This window comes from Seriola dumerili, unplaced genomic scaffold (genome assembly GCF_002260705.1).
Source record: "Seriola dumerili isolate Sdu_G_001 unplaced genomic scaffold, Sdu_1.0 BDQW01000011.1, whole genome shotgun sequence".
Lineage (NCBI taxonomy): Eukaryota > Metazoa > Chordata > Actinopteri > Carangiformes > Carangidae > Seriola > Seriola dumerili.
Window position 1 is genome coordinate 5,384,628 of NW_019174266.1, and position 23,728 is coordinate 5,408,355.

General features: G+C 42.2%; 1 protein-coding gene across 1 annotated transcript in view; it reads left to right on the forward strand.

Moving 5' to 3' along the window:
• Positions 1–23,728, forward strand: part of neo1 (neogenin 1) — a 160,132-nt gene that overhangs the window by 43,102 nt on the left and 93,302 nt on the right. The window contains 1 exon segment of the mRNA XM_022748600.1: positions 11,282–11,602. Coding sequence (XP_022604321.1) covers positions 11,282–11,602 — 321 coding nt within the window.

Sequence of the window (23,728 nt, forward strand, 5' to 3'; positions counted from 1 at the left end):
TATTTTTGGAAGGATGTGTAGGGATAAAATGTTTTGTTCATGAGTGATATTTATGCTACACTCATACCACCAGTGTCACAACATTCTCCAAGCTCTTTTGTTGTAGTTAACAAAAGCCTTAGAGACCGGCACAGGTCTCGACACTCGGTGGTGGAGCGAGCTGGTTGCAGTGGGACAAAGGTGCAAACAAAGAAGTGTAATGGTTGAACAGAATTGCTTGAGTTGTGTGGAAATGAATGCGTGAAAAGCAGAACCCGCTGAGTGGAAAAACAAGCGGCGGGAAGAAAGAACGAGGGGATCAACAGAAAAGCATCAGCGCAAATAACTCCCTGCAAATCTTTCTGCTCTTAACGCAGATTTGGGAAAGCTTTGCGCTGCACACTCACTCAACACCAGTCACCTCGGCACTGCCTGTCTGCCAAAGGGCATGGCGCAAGGCCCCTCGGTTCCAAAAGGTCATTTTTGCGAACACGGTTCAAACATTGGTACATCTGTTCAGTTCTGTGTTTGAACAGAAACCAGGTTAAATCACTTGTTTCTGCACTAAAAGTAGTGATTAGACATTATTCCTCCGCCTCTCTCCTCCATCTTTTTCTACTTCATGCTGTGGAAATTGATAGGAAACGTAAACAAACGCATTTCATGTTGATTAATACTCTGGATTGAAAACGAACATGTATTTTAAAGGTATTTATGCTTGGAAATTGAAATATCTGGACTACATATGTCTATGTAGGCTGAAAGTAGGAAGGAATGCAGATGTACTCATGTTACAAATAAAGTGCTTAAAATGCATTAAAAAAAAAAAAAGATGCTTTCATGATTTCAAAGGGAGCTGGATAATTTTGTACACTACAGTAATAATATCTAAGAGACCTCCAGACCTCCCTCTATGCCTCACACAGCCTCTTCATTTTGTAATCTAACTATGCCCCTGGTGCAAACACTTAACCCCTGTAACCACACTTAACTCCACCACTATTACTGTACTGACTTCAGATAGCGTTCCCTCCTGAGCTCCTGCCTCTGCAAGTTGCACTGGATATTCTGTCCAGAGTTACTTAAGTTTTTTTTTTTTTTTTTTTTTTTTTTTGGAACGGGAAACATTCGGTTTCAAGTAAAATAGTAATTGAGCCTCCCTCCCAGTGTTGGCTTGAAGGCTTTGATCTCTCCTGTTCTCCAGTGTTAAATGGTTTCCTCCAAATCGCCGTGAACACACAGCGACTGGCTGCTCTTTTATCAGCAGCCTGCTAACAGCACCTCCTCACCAGCCACTTTGAAGTTACAAACAACTCACACTGAAAAGAGCAAAGGATGGCAAGTCCCGCATAAACATATAAACATATATATATATTTATATTAGTGTCACAGAAAGACTTGGTTTAAGGGTAAGGGTTCGAATGGGTCCAGGTTAGGGTAGGTGAGGTTAGTTGTGAGGGTTAAAGTTAGGGAACGCATCATGTCAATGACTTTGAGGGTTTTTACTTCTTTTTTTTTTTTCTTTTTTTTCTTTTTCAGAGGAAAATAATTCTCTCCTTTTATGTTCAAAAGACAATAATTGTCCAGTGTAATAGTCTGTAAATGTTCACTGGGAATTTGAAAGGGGGTGACTGTGACTCAGCTTTCTTGTTGTAATTAGCAGAATTTGCATGCCGATGCTTATCTTAACAAGCGCAGAAATTGAGATAGTTTATAGATGTTTTTGTGTCTGGGGCTGGTAATTGGCATCAAGCTTATCAGAAACAGATTGGCCACACTTGACCACTCAAAGGAGCCTGAGCCAGAGACTCTCGCAACTTTTTTTTTTATTTTTATTTTTTTATACAGCCTGTTCAAGGCGTGAACGTAGCGCCTTTACTCCGCCTCGCCGTTCTGTGTAGAAGGTACAGACACGGCAGCACAGGTGGGATTGTGGTACAGATGCCGAAGACTGTTGTGTTACACCTCATGCTTCTGATTCCGGCATGCTATCTGAAATCATACATTATGCCGGCTTGTTTTCGGTTCAGTGTAAACAAGCAAAGGAGCCAAAGGAGGGAGATCTTCTGAATGGGGAAAATCTGTAGTAAAAGGGGCTTCTGATCAACTGATCAACTGAATGTGACCTCCAGTGGACTTGTCCGACGTGCGCTGCACTTTTTACCTGCAGCTCTTCATGAGAAATGCTGCACTGTTATTACTCTGTGTGGGAAGTTGTACTGTACACAACCCTTTCCTTTTTATTGTGATTGAAATAAAGGCACAGAAACAAGAAAATGACAGCAGTCAAGGACAAAATAGGCAAAGACCCAGACTTTGAAATCCAATGCTGATAAATTGCTGGGTGTTTGACTTTGCAAGGCATACTGGATTATATTGATTTTTCTTTCCTCTGTGTGCGTGTGTGTGTGTGTGTGTGTGTGTGTGTGTGTGTATGTATGTGTTTGCATGAGTGAGTGTGATAGCAGAAAACCAGGGGCAAGAGAATGTAATATTGTGTTTCATTAAAAAATCTATAGGATATCTCATTACTGCCACATGATTTTCTTTAGTATCAGGGTTAGTGGGAATGGGGTGGAGCAGGTGGGTGGCAAGATGAATGTGCTTTCCTGTCTCAGATGACTATCTCATCTTTTGTCGTTCATGGAGAAAGAAGGAACTCGGCTCAATCTGCTCCAGTATGTCAACTACTTCCTGGCCATGTTTGCGCACTGCTGGCTGATTTTACGACCGTATCAGATTACCCGTCCGCGCATGCTAACCGAAAACATCTAAAGTCACAAGGTCTAGAGCGAATCGGGGCATTTATTCCATATATTAGCATTGTCACTTCGGCTTTATCACTGTATCATATGGACATCTTGCATAGCAAATCTCTTTGTTAAACATGCAAAGCAGTTCTCTCTCTCCATGTCAGATTGGTGGTTTGTTTGAACAATGCTGTAATGTTTAGTGGGTCAAAGGGACGTATGCATTTCCATTCTTCATCATCTTTAGGGACTGGAACCCCCATGGTTCAAATTGCAGAGTAGTACTATGTTGTTTTCTGGTAGTATTTTAAGTGTGTAGTTTGTCTCAGCACCTGAGAGTTCATTTTAAAGAGCATTTTACTCGACAACAGCAGATGCCGGCATCCGAGATTTATTTTAACAGTCTTTCCAACAACCAGAAAAGGTTAGTCCAATTCTCAAATCCTGACATTAAGTGATGGTTTTAACCTTTAGTCTGGCTGCTCTGTGGGTACCCATTTTAACCCAAGAAACATGCTGTTTCTTGCTATTTTGCCTTCCAATTATTCAGCGTGAGGCGGTGTTTTTGACGTCCTCTCGCACTGTACCCTCGCACCGTCTCTAAACCAGCTCTCACAGTACGCCCGACTGTGTTGCTGTCGTCTCAGCGGGCCAATCCTTCATCGTGGGCCCATGGGGAGGCTGATAAGAGGGGGAATTCGAGCCTCAATCAGTGCTGGTTAATTATCACAACCGGGGGAGGTGAGAGAGGTTTCCCCGTCTGCCCAATCCCTCCTGGATGTCTGTCTCCCCCTTCAAACTCTCTCATCTGTTGGAGGATCTGTCTTGCATTCTACAAGTATTCTCTGCCTCTCCCTGCCTTGGTGTATCCATGTGTTTGTGGCCAGTCTCACTCAAAATTATGAAATGTGCCAGTGTCATTTAGATTAATTATTTCAAACATTTTGGTGGTCATCATACATTATGTAATGTTTGTTTACTAAATCATTCAGTTTTATTTATTTATTTATCGTTTGTTTCCCACGATACCTTTCTAAAGAGGTGTATTCAGAATTGAACGTTTAAATGTTTACGTTTTTGTATGTTTTATGTTTTATGTTTAATCAGATGACCGTTTGCTTTTGGGGGAATGTTACCACTTTTCCCGAGAGGACAAACGCACGTATAGCGTTACATCAGTGCAGTTTTAATGGCATGTCGAACAGGGACAGGCGCCTTGCTTAGCCCAATTACTAAGTGTCAGTGGGATCAAGTTTAATTAAGAGTTATGCAGTTGTGAAGTCACTAATTTCATTATTAAGAACACATTTTGATTACACTCTCTTTACGTGCACGGGGATGGTGCAAGAATTCAAGTATGCACATTTCAGAAACACGGGTTCCAAATGTAATTGTTGTAAACGTTGATGAAAAATTAATGCTACGCTAATGAGTGCAAGGCATGAATCACTTAGCGTGGCGCGGCTATTTCCCCACTTCTCAGAGGAGCCGTTTGCTCCCGGTCCAGCGTGCTCTTTGAACTGCATGCAGTGATGAGTGGCACAATTCACCAAAAGTGAAACAATCCCTCTAATTGTAATCCCCAGTCGTGGCTTTTGACTTATTCAAAATTGGTTTTGACCAGATTTTATAAGACGCTGTGGGTTCTTCACAGGTTCCGTCCAGTGACGATGGAGCTTTCGTCTTATTCTGTCAAGTGCTTAAACTAATACTATTTTTTTTTTTTTTTTTTTTTTACAATACTTACAGCGATCAGTTTTTTGATTCGTCGTTGAGTCCATGAAATCCATGAAACAAGGACAATTGCAGAATAGAAAACTTTCTGAAAGTGATGTCCTCAGATTGTTTATGTTGCCCGACCAACAGTTGAATATTTTTAGCTCGTTTTCGAGTCCCAGCTCCAAGTCGGTCTTGAGCCTCTCGCTGCAGAACAGGGAAATAGAGGTCAGTGTGTGTGGTTATTGGGGAAGAGCGATTAGGTGCTTCTTGATTACTGTTATACCATTGCTTGTCACCATTATTATAAATACAGGGTGCAAAGACGTACACCAACACAGAGAAAAAGTCCCTCAGTCAGAGTCTGCGTATTGGACATTTTGCTGCACTCTTGCACTCAAAGCATTTGCTAATCCTATTAACCGGCGAATCATTCGAGTAAGATCTTATTTCTTCATCTGATTAAAAAGAGACTGATGTTTGTATTAGAATGACATTTTCTGGCAGCATTCAGTACATCCAAAGCTGATGTTGTTGCAGTGACCCGGCTCCGCCTCTGACCCTGTCATGTTTTCTCCGTGCCTCCAGAGTTTTACAATGGCAGGGAGCAGACAGGATGACAGAGAAAAAATTGGATCCTTTCCTCTTTTAATCTGCCAGTTGAGTGGGTGCCAGCTCAAGACAGCCAGTGTGCACTAGGCGCCCCAGTCATTTTGTCCATCCCTTTATGGCTTGGCCTCAACCCTTATTTTCATCAGCTGCTGCGGGGAACACCGAGAATACCAGAAAATGTGGGTTGTGGCGTCCCTTATCGCAGCTACTTCCTTCAGGCACGTCTGGCATTGCTCCTGGCATCGACTCTTAGAAGGAGACTTGAGTGGCCACATTAACTCTGACAGAGTTCTGTCACTAATCGGAAAAGAGAATGCCTGTGTCATCCAGCCTCTCCTGTACTTCATTTTGTCCTTGTGACCCTTTTAATGTTCTTTCTCCAGCCAGGTCTTCTCTCAGGTGTGTGAAGGCCAGCAGTCCTCAGAAGTCATTTGAAGAGAGAAACGTCTTTCTTAGAATTGAAAACGCTAATCTGTCTTAATGAATCTGCCCCCTTCGCCTTTCTTTTCTATTACCCGCTAATGGTAACAGGTGTCTCCACTCAAGTCTTCACTGCTGTTCATGTCAAGTGCCCAAATTTCAATTTTAACAAAATGAAAGGAAGTAAGCTTAGCCACCTTCACTCGCAGCCGCTCCATTATAGAATCTTTGAAGAAACCTTTGTACTCGTCCTTTGATTAGAAAAGGACACGTCTTTCTTTTCTTTCCCTAAACAGATACGCGTCTCAAATAAAGCAAAGTCGGCTGCAGCTCACCAGACACCTCGTCCCTCTACATTTGGTCTCAAGATCATTGTTATTTCCCTGAGGTGGTACTCCGTGACAGATGGGCTTTAGGAGGGAGTTTGGAGAGATGGGAGGTGGATGAAGGATTCTGCAGAAGAAGAAAAAAAGAGATAGTGAGGGATGGAGAGCAGGGAAGTGTGGGAGGGAAGCGGAGACAACTATTTCCATTAGTGTCATTAAAGCGACCCTGACGCTGAGGGTGGAAGGACAAACAGTGGAGGGATGGAAATAACGGAGAGGCAGCAGCTCGGTGAATGAAGTGCTCAGGTTCATTACAAAGTGCCTTTCCCCCGCCTCTATCTTTACCTGCGTGAAAGGTTTCCATTTATCCTGGATGTGCTGTTAATGATTTTTTACTCTTGGCTTGTTGTTTCCTTTGTAAAGGCCTTAAAACTCACAGATCTAGAGACACGATATAAGGAATACAGAGCAAAGTGTGAAAATCAGATTCGTACCTGTACGTCGTTATATCAACAAGAACTAATATCTATTTTACCCTTTAGTCTTTTAAAGTGTAATTACTATGTTCCAGTTGTAAATGCCTGTCAAGCGTGTTTACTTTTCAGGATGTCCAGGATTTCCTTGTGCTGAAGTCTGTACCACAGAAGGGCCTTTGTTGTTGAAAATATGACCGGTTTTGAGAGTGGTCTGCTCTGTCTCAAGAGCAGCTCAATAAAGAGAGTAGTCAATATGGCCGCTCTCAGATGGTGAGTCAATGAGGGAGGAGGCTTCCTGCTGAGCCAAGGGTAGAATAGGGAGAGAAAAGGGGGTCTTTGTGTGAAGAGCAGACTCTCACCCACTCCTCTTTACTGCCTTCTCTGGGATATTACTCCTAACATTAGCCCCTTTATGTGCAACCTGTTCAAGGCGGGAATGTTGCGCCTTTATTGTTGTTGTTTAAGCTGGCAGCGGAGGAAGTCACAGAGCTGGATCAGCGTCACTGCAAGAAAAGGGAGAGCCAGCATGGAGGTACAGATGAAGACGCTGCCGGCTTCGTGTGATTCAGTGTAAACAAGGGTGTGGAGGGTCTTCTTAACAACAGTATAGCAGGATCTCTGTTTAAAGAGGCAGTCGAGACTTCCACTCTAATCCACTGCAGGAATCGTAAACTGTAGATGTGTTGGCACTGAATTCTCGTTGGTGCTGCATTCCTGTCGTCGATTCGTGTCACAGACATGAGATCGCTGCTATAGTCTGTGAACACATTACCTGAATTCGCACACACACACACACACAGACATGTCACCTTGACAGTAAGCTCTGTAACCTATGAAAACTTACCTTTAGCACCGGCTTCAAGATGGGAAATCCAGCGCTAGTTCCGTGTCTCCATTCTCTCTCTCATCTGAGAGCAAGGGGTGGGAACTGGGAGTGAGGGAGCCAAGGCAGCATATCGGGGCACCACCTTAAACTGGGCTCCCAAACCTTTTATGACTGCTGAGCAAAGTGGATTTGGGACAGCGGTAACAGCCCATACTTATCAAACAGACAACCTCATTTTCTAGCCCCTTGCTCTGTGCTCCCTCGTTCTCACTGGTTGCCTGGTATGGAGGTTCCTATTTTTCAAAGACAAACGGGGGGCTCCCACACTGCTGGGCCTGAATGGATTAGACTTCCCACACTGTAATGTGGTTTCTGACACTTCCTTCTTTAACTCTGCAGCTGTGTTGTTAAAAGCCTGCAGTGTTTCAGCACTAATGAATTCTGGCATAAGGATGTGTGTGTTCTCGTTTTGCAACTTGTAAGAAACATTTAAGGGAAAATTAATTTTATTCCCGGGGACTTCGTGTTACTTACTAAAGTTATCTGGACCCATGCATGTCGCTGATGAATACATTACAAGACAGATTAAGTTTCTGCACTACAGTCAGAATTCCCTATTGTTATAAAATTCATCTCCTCTCCTCCTCCTCATTATGTTGTGTTTCAGCAGGGCTTGGTTAGATATGCTCCCTGCCCTTTGATGATGTATGGGGAACATGTGCACTGTTGAGTTTTCTGTCAATGAGCTCCTCAGAATACATCAAGAGAGAACACAGCTCGTTCTCTGCCTGTTCATTACACATTTTTTCCAGGCCTGCGACTCACAACCTTGTTAGTGGCTAAAAATGAACTTTTCCTCAGTGTTGATAAAAATTGAAGCTCGTCTCTAGTTTTTAGTTTTAATCAAAAGCTGTAGATTAAGATCATTGCTTCCTGCTAAGATGTTTAACTACAACTTCATGCACAGTTCTCCAGCTTTTTCTTACCTTCTTGAAATTATGGTTGATTTTCTGAGGCCTGGTGTTGCTATTTGAGCTTTGTTATTTTTCCTAAAGGACCCTAGAAGGTTGTAGTCAAAACTTTGTTCGCTGCCTTGCCCATTATACCTAATTTTCTCAAAATTATCTGAGCCAATTTCAAGGAAATTAAATCTTGACTGAATTCTTTTCAGTTGCCTTATAAAGGAGAAGATCTTGCAGCTCGGTTTAGGCTCATGGCTGAATTTATTCTGTGAAGCTTTTGTTACCATTTCCTGTGTCTAAATGCCTCAAAAATGGAAATGCAAAGAATCGGTCAGCAATTTTGTGGCTGATTTTTGCTGTTCATCAACATATTGTTTAGTCTGCACATAGTGGGTCCAGCATTGATCGTACTGTCCCGCCTTATTATGTTATTGAAGTTTGGACTTTGGCCACTACCAGTTGCATCAGTGTTTTGTTTTGGTTGTCTGTCAGTGTGTGTGTGTGTGTGTGTGTGTATCTGTCTGCAGCTTGACTGGTGCTGGTGGCGTTAGTTTTCAGAGAAATGATTCCAGATGCAGATACTGTGGATGTAGTGAAAAAGAAAGTAAGTGTAGTTGAGAACAAAACAGCCCCTTAGCCTGCCATCAGCCCCTCTACCCCCCTGGTTTATCACAATCTCCAGTCCAATCTTCTCCCCCTGCCCTGCTCTGCCGACAGTGGATGTTGTGTGTGCTACTGAAAGCAGATGGTTCGCCATTTTGTCCAACAGTAGAGCTGAAGCTAAGCCCTCCCCTACAGCTCCTACGATGGGGATAAAAAGCTGCTAAAGGCGGCTGTTTTGGCTCTGATACGATGCCGCAGGACCTTCTAGCCCATTCAGTTTCCTCCACAGATAGAGAGCGGCTGAAGATGGTCTTTTGACTGGAAAAGAGCCAGGCTTGGGCCTGGAAGCTCTGCCCAGCCCACACACACCCACTGTTCCAGCAGCGTAAAGCAGAGATGATTAAGCATGCCATGGTGCCTCTGGTCTGCAGGAGTGACGAATTCCCCCCACTGCTACTCCTCTCTGGTCTCTCTCCATCTGTCATGTACACCGTCAGTAAAATACATTTTCTGGGGTTGTCACATTCTGCCCAGTATATACACTGGGCTGCTCTGAATTTATTGATTTCCTGAAATCAGCTGCGTACCCCAGTCTAATTTAAAACCACTCCTTTACTGCTGCGAGTTACATTTGAAAATGGGTTGGGCTGACTCAGGTCGGCATATTTTATTCCTTACTGCTGTTTATCCACTTGAATCTCACATCCACTTCTGCCTGAAGGGATTCTTAAAATAAAATATTGTATGTTTGAGCACTTATGCATCACCAGATCTAATAAAGTTTGGTGTCCTGAAATTTTACTTTACTCTGGCTGTACATTACTGCCAGTAAAATCTGAAACTTGCCAGTTTAATGCCTTAACTTCTGTAAAAATGACACTGTAGCAGCCATTAGAGGATGTGAGTAAGATGACGAGATATTTTTCAAATTTTTTTTTTGTCTTTGGTGACGGGACCTTGCAAATCAATCTGGCTTTGATGCTTTAGACGGACTGACTGCGGCACTGTCCATTGAGACTGAGTGAAGGCCCTTTTTCCCCTTTCTCTCCCCTAGTCTTTTCCATCAGGGAATCAGCGTGGAGACGATTGCACTGCTTAGTTGTAATGCTGTGTTGTCTTACATTCATTCCCTAATGTCAAAGAGGAAAATATCTATTCAATCCAGTCATTTTCTGCAGCGTTTTACTGTAATAGTTTGTGCATTAAGTGCAATGAGGACAAGCAGCCATATTGCCACCGTAATGGGCCACGCATTACATCGCTTCCCTCTTTGGATCTCACACTAGGGACTTGGTGCCGCAAGGTAGAGAAATTACCTCCCCAGTAGTTAAATAGCTCAACCACTGACATAGCATCTCTCTTCCTCTCTCATTTTCTGTCTTTTCTCTCTCTCTCTATCTCTTTCTGCCCTCGCTCTCCCCTGGAGACTTGCCATTTCCATGGAAGGGAGCAGGCATATTTTAAACTGCATTTAACATTCAGACACTTATTTCACTCCATTCGTTGCATTATTAAAATACCTTCATACCTCCTTAATTATTTTTCTAGCTCTCCCCATCCCTGCAGAACTGATAATTGGTGTTATTTATCTAAACAATACCACTGTGTGACTCTTAGGGTGGGAGCGCTTGAATAATGGATGAGGACAAATACAAAGCAATTGCACTTACTCTGACTTTGGCACTATCCATGTCAGTGCAATGTTACCATTTATGCAGGAGAAAAGGAAATGGCAACCACGTTCCAAAGTGTTTACTCCTTCCCTGCTCCCTCTACTTATAATAGGGCAAGACGTGATATTAACTTGCCAGGGAGGCTAGACTGGGTTAAATTTGTCAGTTCCTCTTGTCCAATTCCAGCGAGGCTTGCGGTTCCATAATGAAAAGCCTCTCGGAGTCTCTGGGACAGACTGAGGCACAGTGGCTGAATAGAAAGAATGAACAAAAAGATGTTTTGCTTCGGGAACATTTCATTGAGTGTTTGGGGCACTTGGAGTCCTGTAGTGTACTTTTATTTCAGCCACCAGTGGATTTTTTTTGTGTGATTTTTTTTTTTTTTTTTTAAATGTGCTATTGAAGTTGATGACGTCCTAAGAGATTTGATTTTGCAGTCACTTATCTTTCAGCTGAACTCAAATAGCTGTCAGCAGTCCCACATATTGTATAGTGTTAGTCGGTGTTTTACAGCTGTTTCTGTATCTTCTACTGCAGAATAAATGCAGAAATGTTCTTTTAAAAGTCATTTGCACTCATCTGTATGAGCAGTTACACACACTTTGCTCAGTGTTATGTCTAGTTATAAATCAAAACAGGTCATGATGGCACTTTTATAAGATGAGAGCATCTGCGGCAAGCTTTAGATTTACACTTACAGTTGAATTCCACTGATGCAAAGCAGACGAGCTGGTCTTACAATCAGATGAATAATAACGACATTAGCATCAGCTGCTGTGAACATGGAATAGATCAGTTGTTTGACATTAATAAGATTCTCATTCGATGCATTGCTCGTAGCTGCTCAGGCGTGAGTGGTCCTGTTCTGAAGCATTACGTAGCGTCTGTGTGGAGCATTCAGCTAAGATCCCTGTTCTTCCCACCTGTCGCCCTCCCAGGTTCAGCAGTGCAGCCCTTCATCCCCTTCTGGTTCACAGTGGAGCCCCAGGACACACTGGCCATTCGGGGCAGCGCGGCGTTGCTCAACTGCTCGGCCCACAGCGATGCAGCCACGCCGGCACGCATAGAGTGGAAGAAAGACGGCACCTTCATGAGCCTTTCAGACGAGAGACGACACATACTTCCCGATGGCACGCTCTTCTTCACCCATGTGGTCCACTCGAAGCACAATAAGCCCGACGAGGGCACCTATCAGTGCGTCGCCACCATCGACAACCTGGGATCCATTTCCAGCCGGACGGCACGCCTTTCTGTAGCAGGTGAGTGCTGCCGGGCTTATCACCTCAGTTAGCTGATCCACTTTTCCTGTATCCTGTACTTCTTTAACACCATGGTTGATAATCCAGTTGTAACTGTAGTTCCTGGTAAATTGCTTTGATAATTCAAGTGACTTCACCAGCAAAGGTGTAGCTCTTCTCAGGTCCTAACCTTTAAATATTTGAACATACCTGTGTGGATGTGTGTAAAAGAAGGTCATAATATTAAGTGAGAAATAAAAGTGGTTTGTAAATTGCATAGTGCACAGCACAAATAACACATATAGACTAATAACCCTCATCACATCTTCTCATTGGTAAAGTTACGTTATCTAGTAGTGCTGAGCGGTGAATCAAATTTTTATTGTCATCGCGATATGAACATTAATGACTGACTGAAACTGATGAATTAGAAAAAAAATAATTTATTTACACGTGCATTAACTAAGGGGTTTTTTTTTAATGGCGTACTTCAACATAAGCCCTCCAGAAATTTGACTTGTCAGATGGAGCCATGCTAGCTGCCAGCTACCCTCTGATTCATTCATGTCAGTTTGGCGGTGACCGTGAGGTTAGCTAGTGCCAATGCTGGAGGAAGACATAGGAACTGTATATGCAAACTTCAGCATTTGTTTGTTTATTGTCATATCATCGTTGCAATATTGAACAGTGTTATCGCTCAGCGCAGATTTTCCTCACAGCATTCAGGGTTATTATCTCTTTAACCATTTCTTTGGAACAGCTATACTGCAAATGCACACCCACATAACATATGAATGTGTGAAAAGGTTCTTTAGTTGCTTACATTTATTTTTTTTTGTCCTTGAATTTCTCAGCTGTTTGTGCTTTCTCTTCTATAAATTCCTTCACCTTGCTGGAAGCCTGAACGTGTTGCCCTACTGGATAAACGCTTGTAAAAGGGTCTGTTTTTTTTTTTTTTTTTCATTACTAGTCCTACGATGTGACCTTGTTCGGTTTGGGAACAGTAAGTGACATGGGATTATTAGGTGTTTTGAGTCAAGCCGTGCCCTGAAATTCAATTTGCAGCTGGAGGAGCCGCAGAATGCATTTACCGTGTGCGCTTTCAGCTCAGCAGTGCTCTGCCAGATTTTAAGACGCTCGAGAGAGGCCTCTTGTTGACAATGGGATAGTACAGTATAAGCCTCTCGGATACCTTGGAGTGCCTGTGTGAAGTTACTGTCTGGCTCTGTTGCTTTTCATAGGCTTTTGAATTACAAATTAATGAAGCAGTACGTTTCCATTGGGGAGATTGCAAAGATTTTTCTTTCATCACTCATCACAGAAAGGGCATATGTGCTCGATCTAATGTACAAATAATGTACTTCAGCCTTTACACAAATGATATTGATGTTGATGTGATCGTAGATGATTAATGTCTGGCTTTGTATGTGTGGTTGTCATAGCTTGTTCTCACTCTGACCTCATGGTCACCATGGCAATTCAGTCAGACAAATCGGTGTACTCTAAAGAAACGCAGGTCAGGAGGTTCTGTGTGTGTTATGTGTTAATGTGTATGTGTGCATCCTCAGAGCTGGACAGTGGCGGGATCTTTCCCGACTCAGAGTGAGGTCAACGTGGTGCCATCCTGATCATGTGCACACACATGATTGGCTCAAGCAAACTCATTTTTTCTTTTAGGACTTGAATAAATCCCGAGTGATTTCTAAAAGGACAATAAAGAACAACAGTTCAGGAGATGTCACATTTTCTCCGTTTCACGACAAAATTAAATGATTAATCGAAAAAAATAATCAACCGATCGATCAAAAATCATGCACAACCTTTAAATATTTGTAGTTTGAAATAATGACTTGTCACCTGAACACCCACGCCTTGATTCCTCGTCCTATCTTGCACTCTGACTCTGATCCTCGGCCTCTGGTCCCGCCCACTTCTTATGGTTTTGCTTCATTTTCAGACCTGACGAAATTTACCACATCTTAGACAGTAACATGAATTATTATGTTTCATCTGCATGTAATAATCAAATGATGCCTGCTTTGTTTCACCTGCCCTCGTGATTCTCCCCCTCGTGAAGTCATCGCTGATTGGGATTTAACATTAATTAAGGGATGCAAAAGAAACAATATTAACCTTTTAGAACAGCCACAAAATATCAGGGCACTGCCGCCTGACACATTCCTGTCGTAGCGAATAAACAGACACTCATTGGAGGACATTTCTTAAGAAACATTGCAGCTCTTTTCTTCCTCTGTGGCAGCTTTCCTGCTGCACTGTGCTGATTATGCTACAGCGCCACCGCATCTGTGTAATGCAGCAACTGCAGCTACAAGTGACAGAAGTCCACCAAGTGCAACGTTTTAGAAAATAGCGGTTTCCCTGAAGATACTCGTCAGTTTTGTCAAGAGCTGGAGGCGGCGCGAAATTTGATGGGAGGCGCCCGCATCGTAATTCTCCGTGCAGGAAAAACCCTGCAGTAGACAGTCCATCCCGGTGCTCCATCAATACCTGTCACTACAGCTGCATCGGCGTATAATGCAGAGGGGATTTGTTTGGTTCCTCTGCCAAGATGTGTTCTGCTATCAGACAGCCTCACAGCCAGCAGGATCTACCTGGGTCAACCATGATGGGATGTTAGATTCAATCAGTTTCTACTTAAAGAGTGGAGCAGGTGAAGTCTGTCAGCTGTTATAGGCACAGTCACACACACACACACACACACACACACACACACACACACACACACACACACACACACACACACACACACACACACTCACTTTTTCACATGGAAATTCATAGACGTAAAAGCTCCAGCCATTGTGAACATGCGTACACTCGGCAAGTGTTGAACACATAAAGCTATTGCATTTATGGGTTCTACTTACACACATGCACACGCATGCACAACCACTGATGTATCTCCAGCTGGCTGGCAGGTGGCCAATAAAAAGGTTAATTGCGGTGTAGAGAGAGCAGGCCATTAGGCCGGCATCAGACCCAGGAACGATGGTGCAGGCGAGGGTGGAATGGGCGTGACCTCTCCGATGTAATGATGGAATGAGTCACGGGTGGCTAGCGTGGCAGGGAGCATATCTGACAAATACACAGGTAATATCAGGGATTGATTGCCGGGAGACGTGGGGCTCATTCTTCCCAAGGAATCACGTCCACTTCCACACATCGCTGCCATCGCCATCAAAGGCACGGCGGGTCACTCCTCAGCCTCACCTCTTTGACTCACCGGGGCTCCTGCTCTCTTCAGGTTTCTGTGGTGACGTTCACATGTGCGCAGAATGCATTTGTAATCGTTATATGATTCAGTGAGTAGGACGGGATCTAACAGCTTTATCCTCCTGTCTTACTGAGATTATGTTTATGCTTATTTTTCATAACAGAAGCACCAGCGTAGAATATACACTGAAATGACTAATGCCACGTGTAGTTCTTATTTGCAGCACTCCTTCCTTTATGGCTTTTATAAATAGCCACATTGAGCTCGACAGTATGTTGATCAATCTTTACCAATCCCCGTCTTGTAATCATAATACGAGTTGTTTAAGAAATGATAATTTTCGGTGTTTAAATTAACACTGCAGTAGCGCTAGACTGATAAGTTGATGAATCGGCAAGTCGAGCAACAGATAATTTTGTCATGTGAAAATGTTGTAACGCCTCACGTGTGAACATTTGCTTCCTCTCGTCAATGCACTATCACAGTACATTGAATATTTGGTGTTATTTTACGAAACCACTGTGACCGTATCTTCACACATACATTTGTGATTAAATGATAAGTTATGAGAAGAAAATCATTGTCTCAGCCCAACGCCAAGATGTCACATTTCTCAGTATAGAATTATTTTTGAAATGATTGACCTATTATTAACCGTCTGACGAGATGAATAATTCATTTCTATGCTCTGTGATTATATAACTACACTATATACTGCAAAACGTTATTTAAATAAAGTATTCTGGTTTTTAGGACAATTATTGTTTTCCTAATTGCCCAGCTTTGAAGTCACATTCATGTGCACATGCTCACATCTCTCTCTGCCTTGTGTTTCTTCTTTGCTCCTGCTTTGTCATCCAGTCTTCCTCGGTCTGTTCAGATACTGTGGAAACACAAGCAGACTCAGAGAAAATAAGGGGAGGGGGAGTGTGGCCTTGTAGGCCCAATCTTATGTATTCAGTTTGAGTCTCTGCAAGAGAAAAGGAGGGGGAGAAAAATTATAGGGCAGAGAGCGAGCGAGGCGGTATACAGCAGTGATAGCCAGGACACAGAGCGAGACGCGAGTAATGAGAAATCCCATCTTAACTGTCTGCTGCTCTCCCACACAGCTGTCCCTCCGCCCATCGGCACACTTTGAGCTCAGCCCTCCTTAAGAATTGCTTGAGGTGAGCTCCACCTCACTGCCACTTAATAGGGAAACCTCCAAATAAGAAAATGGAGAATTCATTTAGCCTTTTCTATCTCTCCCCCACTACCCCGCATTCTCTTTTATTTGGCTTCCTTTCTGAACCCTTCATATGTAGATGAGACACTTATCTATTGAAATATATCAGCTTTTTGTTTTAGTTTACCACTGTTTCTGCCCAATCTGCTCCTCTCTGTTTTCCCTCTGTTTTTTTTCCCTCTCACCTATCGGCTACTGTGGTATAGAAAGATAAGCAAAGCCACTTATCACTTTGCTTTGATATCATGTTTCACTGAAATCTAATTTCTCCCTCCCCATAATAGTAGAAATTGTAAAATGAACACCAACACTCATGTGTCATGTGTGTCACCTCATATTTAAGCGTGCTCATCGTCTGATAGAGTCGGACGCCCTTTGAAGGATTTAGGGGTGTTGGCAGAATCTTTAATCCTTTTTTTTTTTGATGTATTTTAATCTTTTTTTTTTTTTAGGAGGGGGAGGAGGGGGGTGGAAAAGGATGATTTCGTCACTATTGCATAGGAAGTCCTTTATGGTATAGTAGGAGACACTTTGTTGGACATTTAGTCGACTAATTAAGTTGGCATCTTGACATTTTCTGAAATATTATGTGTTAACAACATTAAATGGATGTCAAAAAGTAAAGACATTCATTTGGGATAAAACATCATAATAATCCACATGCACTGGGGTTGCTATGGTTCACAAGGTTTTCTGTAAATGCTTCTTTATGTTTGCCTCCTTCAGCATGACTGCACATTCAGCCTCACTAATCGGATACTTCTTTTAGTGAGAGGAGCAAAATGGAAACGCTGCGAACATGAATGCATATGTCGTCTAATATGCCCCGAACAGTTATAATTTAGTAGTGTAGGTGTTTAATTGCATATTATCTCAATGCTGCAACTCTTCAATGGTTACGTAACAATGATTTTGTTCCAGCACAAGCCGTCATTCTGTAGCCCTTTAAGGCAGAGTGCTCCAACAAACTCGCACATATACTGTGAATAACCTGCGTAATTTGTTTTGCTAGCTCAGTGTAATCTGTATCTATAGATTCCACCATCATAGATTTCTTGATTCTGAAAAAAAAAAAAAAAAGCCGTATTGTGATATATTTAAAGATGTTTTCTAATCTTTTGTCTTCCACCATGTGTGTCACACCTCCTGTCCTTTCTTCTTTCATATTTATATACGACATGCACTTTGTCTCCCAGTTTCTCAAGTTAGAAAGAGTACTCCAGTCTCCTACTTGTATTACCTTAGCCTAGTGACCTACACCTCACTCTTGAGATTCATTCATTAGCCAATTACAGTATTCAGTATCAGTGGGTTTACATGCACTTAAGCAACCTCGTCATGTCAGCTTCCTGCAATTACCTGACGTCTGGGCACATCATGTAAACGGGAAAACCTTGTTGTTGTTTTCTGGTTATGGGGTCATGGGCAGCACAGCCATAGAAACCTGATGTCTTTGGCAACTGAAACAGCAAAAAACTGAAATAAAAATCATCCAAGTGAGTGAGTAAAATAGTCTTTTTCCAAACCTCAGCAGCAGGATGTAAAATTCAGGACTATTTAAAAAGAAGACTTTGCAATTTCTTTTGTATAATTGTTCAAAATTCGCCAACCCAAAATTTAATATAACTCTTAAAAACATCAGCGTCAATTATTTTAATGCTTATACCCCATTTTCTGATTGTCTACTTTAACCTGACTTCTGCCAATAATCAGTTCTCTTTTGCAGATTTAGTCCATTGTGTCTGAACACTGCACTGCTGCAACTAATGTTTATTCTCACTATCAGTTAATTGACCAATTATTTTCTGGATTTATTGTTTTGTCTACAAAGCATCGGAAAAAATGCCCGTGTCATTCCCCACAGTGCGATGTGACGTCTCCACGTGTCTCGTTTTGCCCGGATGACAAAGAAAAGCATCAAACTGTCACGTGAGAAGCCGACGCCAAATTACTAAGATAATAGTTCAGTTATTAAAATAGTTTAAATTTCTGGTGATCGACTAATCGATGAATTGAGTGACTGTTGCAGCTCTAAAACTCAACCTGTATAAAACACACACACACACACACACACACACACACACAACCAACCAAGGGCAAACAAAAACTGTTATCTTAAATGCTGATCTGGTTCCAGCGACATACAGAGATAGAGCTCAGTCAGATGATGTCTACCCATTCACAAGCACTTGTTCTCTTGAGCTTGACGAGACCGAGCTGTGTTCATTCATCCTACTCATTCAGTGGATCTTTTCACACTACCACTACTACTCTGTCTTCCTTTCATTTCTCACTCTCTCTCTTTTGTCTCCCACTCGCTGTCCTTTCTCTCACTGAATCAACCTCCTGTCCTTTCTTTTTACCTTCTTTACTACCGCTCTCAGTCCTCCATTTTCTCTTTATTATCCTTTCAGACCTCTCCACTGTTCCAACACTACTGCTGGCACACACACACACACACACACACACACACACACACACTCTCTCACCCATTTTGCAGTTCCACCGTGGCAGCACCCCAGCCATATAGCGCCAAAATGGCAAACAAACAGTAATAAATCTCAAAAACAACAAAAAAACATCTCCTTCATTCTCAATGGAACCCCCAGAAAGAAACACATCAACCATGTCATTGTTTTCTCGTAAAAAAAAAATGTAATCTTTTGTTTGTGAGTGTGTGCATGTGAGTCTTGACTGTGTCCTCGCCAGGCTGGCTAAATTCAGTTTTCACTTGTCATCTGCAATAAGTCGACAATTCACGCACCCAAAAACTGTGCTTTAACAAAGCCTTCCCCTCTAGTCATTAGTTGTAGTTTGGACGAGGTAAAATATGTTTTAAAATTTTTTTGACATACCGTGTGTCTGCTCAAACACAGTTAGGTGCTGTGTATGAATAATTTTTAACACAGTATCGCAAAGCTGTATTTTAAATGCTTATACAGCCTGTCACGCAATACAGGTGTCTCTGCACGAACATAAAATAGTAATTCGATCAGCCGTCTCACCGCAGCATCGCAGCAATTCTTGCACGACTTGGATAACAGCTGTGAACAAATCACTACATTATACTTGTTCAGTTGACAACAGATTCAATGAAGAGCAAATACGTTGTGACAATACAAACGCTATATAAGTTGTATTAAAGCGTAGCCAGTTGGGATTATGTAACCACTGTGGTGCATCGGCAAGAATGCAGATATGTCTGGATGTTCTCTTCACTTATGTTCATTAATAACAGCAGGTGAGGTTTCTGCAATAAAACAAGAGGCCAAGCACAAGACAGTGCTAAAGTAATCATTAAACAGCACTAGTACTAACAAATCCATAGTATAAATACTGTATATAGATATATATATATATTATATATAAATTACATTAACCTAGAAGGTAAGTTGCTAATTGGCAGCTCACTGCTTTACTGTTACTGTTTTACTAATTAGCATGCAGCTAGTGAACTTAAAGCTAATACAGCTGATTCCAATATATACCAATATGAAACTCTAGGCACAGAAAATATATAGTACACAATTCTACTTACATGTTTCTGAATGCACACGTTTGCCAAATTACTTATGGATGGCAAACTTCACAATATCCAGTGCATCTCTTCTCTCTCATCCACCACAAGGGCGCTGATTGGCTAATCCCTGCCACCCAACCAGGTGCCTAAACTACTATAGTATACAAATGAACACGCCCTTCATCACATAAGTGACAGTGGGAAGCAGGAGATGGTTTGTATTGCTGAGACCAAGTAGAGTAACTCAGCTGTCTGTCTCACTTGCTACCAAAAGATTGCTGTAATGGACATTTTAGTTGTTTGCCAGGTAAAACAGGAAAGGGAAAACCAGACTGTAATTTTTGTGTTCCAGTGTAGACGGAGAACTTTGGAACCGACCCAAACAAAATCCAGCAAATCTCCTGTTAGTTTCCAAATGTAAGCAGCGTTTTTACATTCACATTATGCCCCTTGGTGCAGACATTGCCTTATCGAAGCCCATAAAGGTATACGCATGTCCAGGTGTAGACGCTTCCCCCTTATGACCAATTATGTGCTGCATTGGTGCTGAGTGCCGGGGTCGTTGCCATGACGAATGGCTCTAACCCGGAAGCAGGGTCAGGGTCACGGTGGTGTTCCATTACCCCGATTTCCATCTGTCTCCGGCACATGTGAGGAGGGATGGAGGCGACAAGATAGGAGAGGCTGTAGCTAAAGCAGAGAGGAGAGAGACTGCTGCAAACCCTGCACTTCTACTGAGGCACATGAATCATATGCTGAGCTGAAAGACGAAAAACATTCAGTTAACCTTGGAGCACAAGTAGTGAAAGAGGAAAAGAACTGAAATGCTGTTTAAGAAAAGAAGGAAAAAAAAGAAGTGTGTTTGAGCTGTTGTAGCCAGCTGCAAAGATGAGGCTGTGAAGGAGACAGAAACAGGACTCGCACCGCGGCTGAGAAAATATGATGTGGGAAATTTTGGTTGAGGATGGAGCAATAGGGAGAGATCCATCTTTTTTTTTCTCTCTCTCTCTCTCTCTCTCTCTCTCTCTCTCTGGAGGACGGCAGGAGAAAATTGTCGACAGGGAGTCTGTTGGGCTGAAGGTAGATGACAGCCTCCATTTTACGTGTATTCACTGACTGATTAGGTCCTCTGGGTAGGTGGAGAGTCTGATGGAGACAGCCCTATCTCTACTCTCCAGACACCTCAGTGCCTGGTGTGCGTTTCTGTGTGTGCGTGGGAATGTACACCCAGGCGTTTAATTGTCTTTGTATGTTTCTAGAATTCTCCCACTGTGTGTGACATGTCATCTTTCAACAGGAGCTTTATTCTGATTGTAAATTAAAAGCTGAGCACCGATGCAAGGTTGTTTCTACGTAAGTTACCGGCTTCAACACAAGCTTGGGGCCTCTGCCGTGTTCTTTTTACACTGGAGAATCACCATATAGGATTTAATTTCTTTATTTTAAAGGTTAATATAAAAGTTGTGCTCTACAATCATGTGCAATCATCATTACTTTTTAGAGAAAGGGAGGGCCAGAAATAGAAAGTATCAGACCTCTCTAACCTGTGCTGTGAGCAAGGTTATCATTAAGGCACCAGTTAAGATTCCCCATTAAAATGAAGTCTTTAGCGCTGTTTCATGTGATGCAGGAATATCTTCAGAGATTTGAAGATTCAGATGGAGTTTGTCACAGTGCCTGTGCCAGATTATGTACTGCTCAGAGAGTGAAAAAAGAATCCAAATACCAGGAGACATTTTCTTCACTACAATGAAGCTGTATTTAGAATTTCAAATTCAAGTGTACTGTCCCATTGAACTCGGACCATATTCAGCCGGTTTCTGCACCATGCTCTGGCTGGTGCAAATTAATGAGAGTGATAATTGACTGCTGCAGTCAGCAGATGAAGATAAACTCTCTGTGCATAATGACTTCCCTAACTTGCTCTTCTCCTCTGTGTTTTCAAGGCCACCGCTCCCCACACCGCACCTCAGCCCCCCCACCGCCTGAACTTCTATCCATAGCTGTATGTAGTATATCTCACAATGTGTGTGAGGCATCTGCACATCAGTGATGACTCTTTACTGCTCAAGGCTCTCCACACGAACCTCAGAGATTTCCCTTAAATGCTCTCGCTTTCACTTCAGACCCAAAGGATAAAATCATGGCATCAGTGAGTGTTTGGCTGCTAGCGTGACATGTTAATCAGCTTGAGTGTTTTGTCTTTTATAGATGTCTTGCCACCATCTGCTCTCAATATCTACTTGTGCATGAGTAGCATAATTTTGGGGTGTCATGCAATTTTGAATTACCCCCTCACCAGCCACAGTTGTATGTGGGATTTAGTTCAAATATATGTCGAAGCCTCCTGAGACAGAACTTGACACATTTCTTATATTTTGCTTAAGTGATGCAGCAAATTAAGCAGTTTTTCAGATGTGGTGTTGATCATGTTAAACAGCAGATCTAAGCCCCTATCCTTCACAACAATCAAGTGGACTAAACAACCGGGACCGAACACACAGACGCATCAGTCTAACAAGTCAAAATTAGGAACTGTGCACACACGCATCATCTGCAACTTGCAGTTCTTTAAACTCAAGCCATTAGTCAGTGATTCACTGCTCCCACAAACTTTCCTATCTACAGGGCCTGGATTCTTGTTATTCACAGTCCTGAGCACAATTGCACGGTAATGATGCTTGTGTTCTTGTGTTTTGGCAAGGAACAGGAATGTACCATGCACTAAATGAGTGGCTCTGCATTAAAAAAGAACACCAGGCTAGAACACATGCCCTGAAGGAGAGTGAGTTTCCACTGCAGCGAGCAGAACTCAACAACCAAATAACTTAATTCTGAACTTCTGATATATTTAATTTTAGGTTGATGGGTAAGCAGTGTTTTGTTCTGGAATGCCAATAATTACATAAAGGGAAAAAGAGGCAACGTGTTTTCCACGCTACTTTTGTCACTTCTGGTACTTTTCCACAGTAAATGTTCAATCTTAGCACATCAATTAGAAAAAAAGATGCAGGATCCTGTCAGGATGGATGTACATGGCACAATAAATTCACAATAAAGTAAAAAAAAAAAAAAAAAAAAAAAAAAAAAAAGCTGCCTTGTGCAAAGAGTTTTACTTCCTGAAAAATTTTTGTAGCAGACAATCCATCACTCTTGCAGCTTCCCTCAATCTGCATAAAAAAGAGGCAAGGCTGCACTTTGTTTATCGCCGCCTCTCTCATTGACATTCACTGTCCATGTCTCTTCCCTTGTGGTTCTATAGATAGAAATAACTACGCTGTTACGGACCAGTGTACTCAGCCGCATCGCCCTTTCATCTCCCAATACCGGTCCGAGTGAGCATGCATGAGGCAGTTTTGGGTTTTCATATTAAAAAGTCCCCATGTTTCAAAGCTAAATTGGGCTTCATAGAGCTTTTGAACCCTGAAAGAGAGTTGACTCTCACAGTTTTTTTTTTTTTGATGGCTCTTCATGCCTGAGGGAAATCTTTTCAAATGCACCTCTGTATTCATCAGACTCAAGGGGTGGGCAGAAAAAGTGAGACTGAGTAGGTAAAGTTTTTATTCTAGAACGATGCGGTCCAGGTAGACTTTTTGATATTCAAGGCCACTTATCTTGACATCTGTTCTATGAAAAGATTTTACAGAGAATAGCTCCAGGAAAAATCATTCTGATATCGATGTTCTCATGAGCCTCTTTGCTCCCAAGTCCTCCTGTTTTTGGTTGAATTCTGAAGCGCTGTCACAAGATGATGGAAAGCATATCTTATTTTTTAATTTGATATCCTTTGAAATGTTGTGAATTTTGTTTTGTGAGTAAAATGTGTGATTCCAGGGTGACAGAAAAGGGATTTGATTTTTGCTACTCTAGATGTAAATAAAATATGTTTGAGATGCATATTTTACTCTTACTTGGCTTGTGCTGAGGAGGCAGAAATATGGTGCAACCGTGAGTGTTTCATTGCGAATTCCGCGCTGAAAGAAACGCCTCACCATGGGCACAGATGGAGTGTGCTGAAGAAAAGTGCAAAGTGCTCAGTTGGTGAGCATCTTGGTGTTTTTTTTTAATGCTTCAGAGACCAGCTTTATTTATGGATTGACTTTTCTTTTTTTTTTCTCTCTCTTTTTTTCTTTTTTTTTTTTTTTTGCACCATCTGAACAGGTTTCC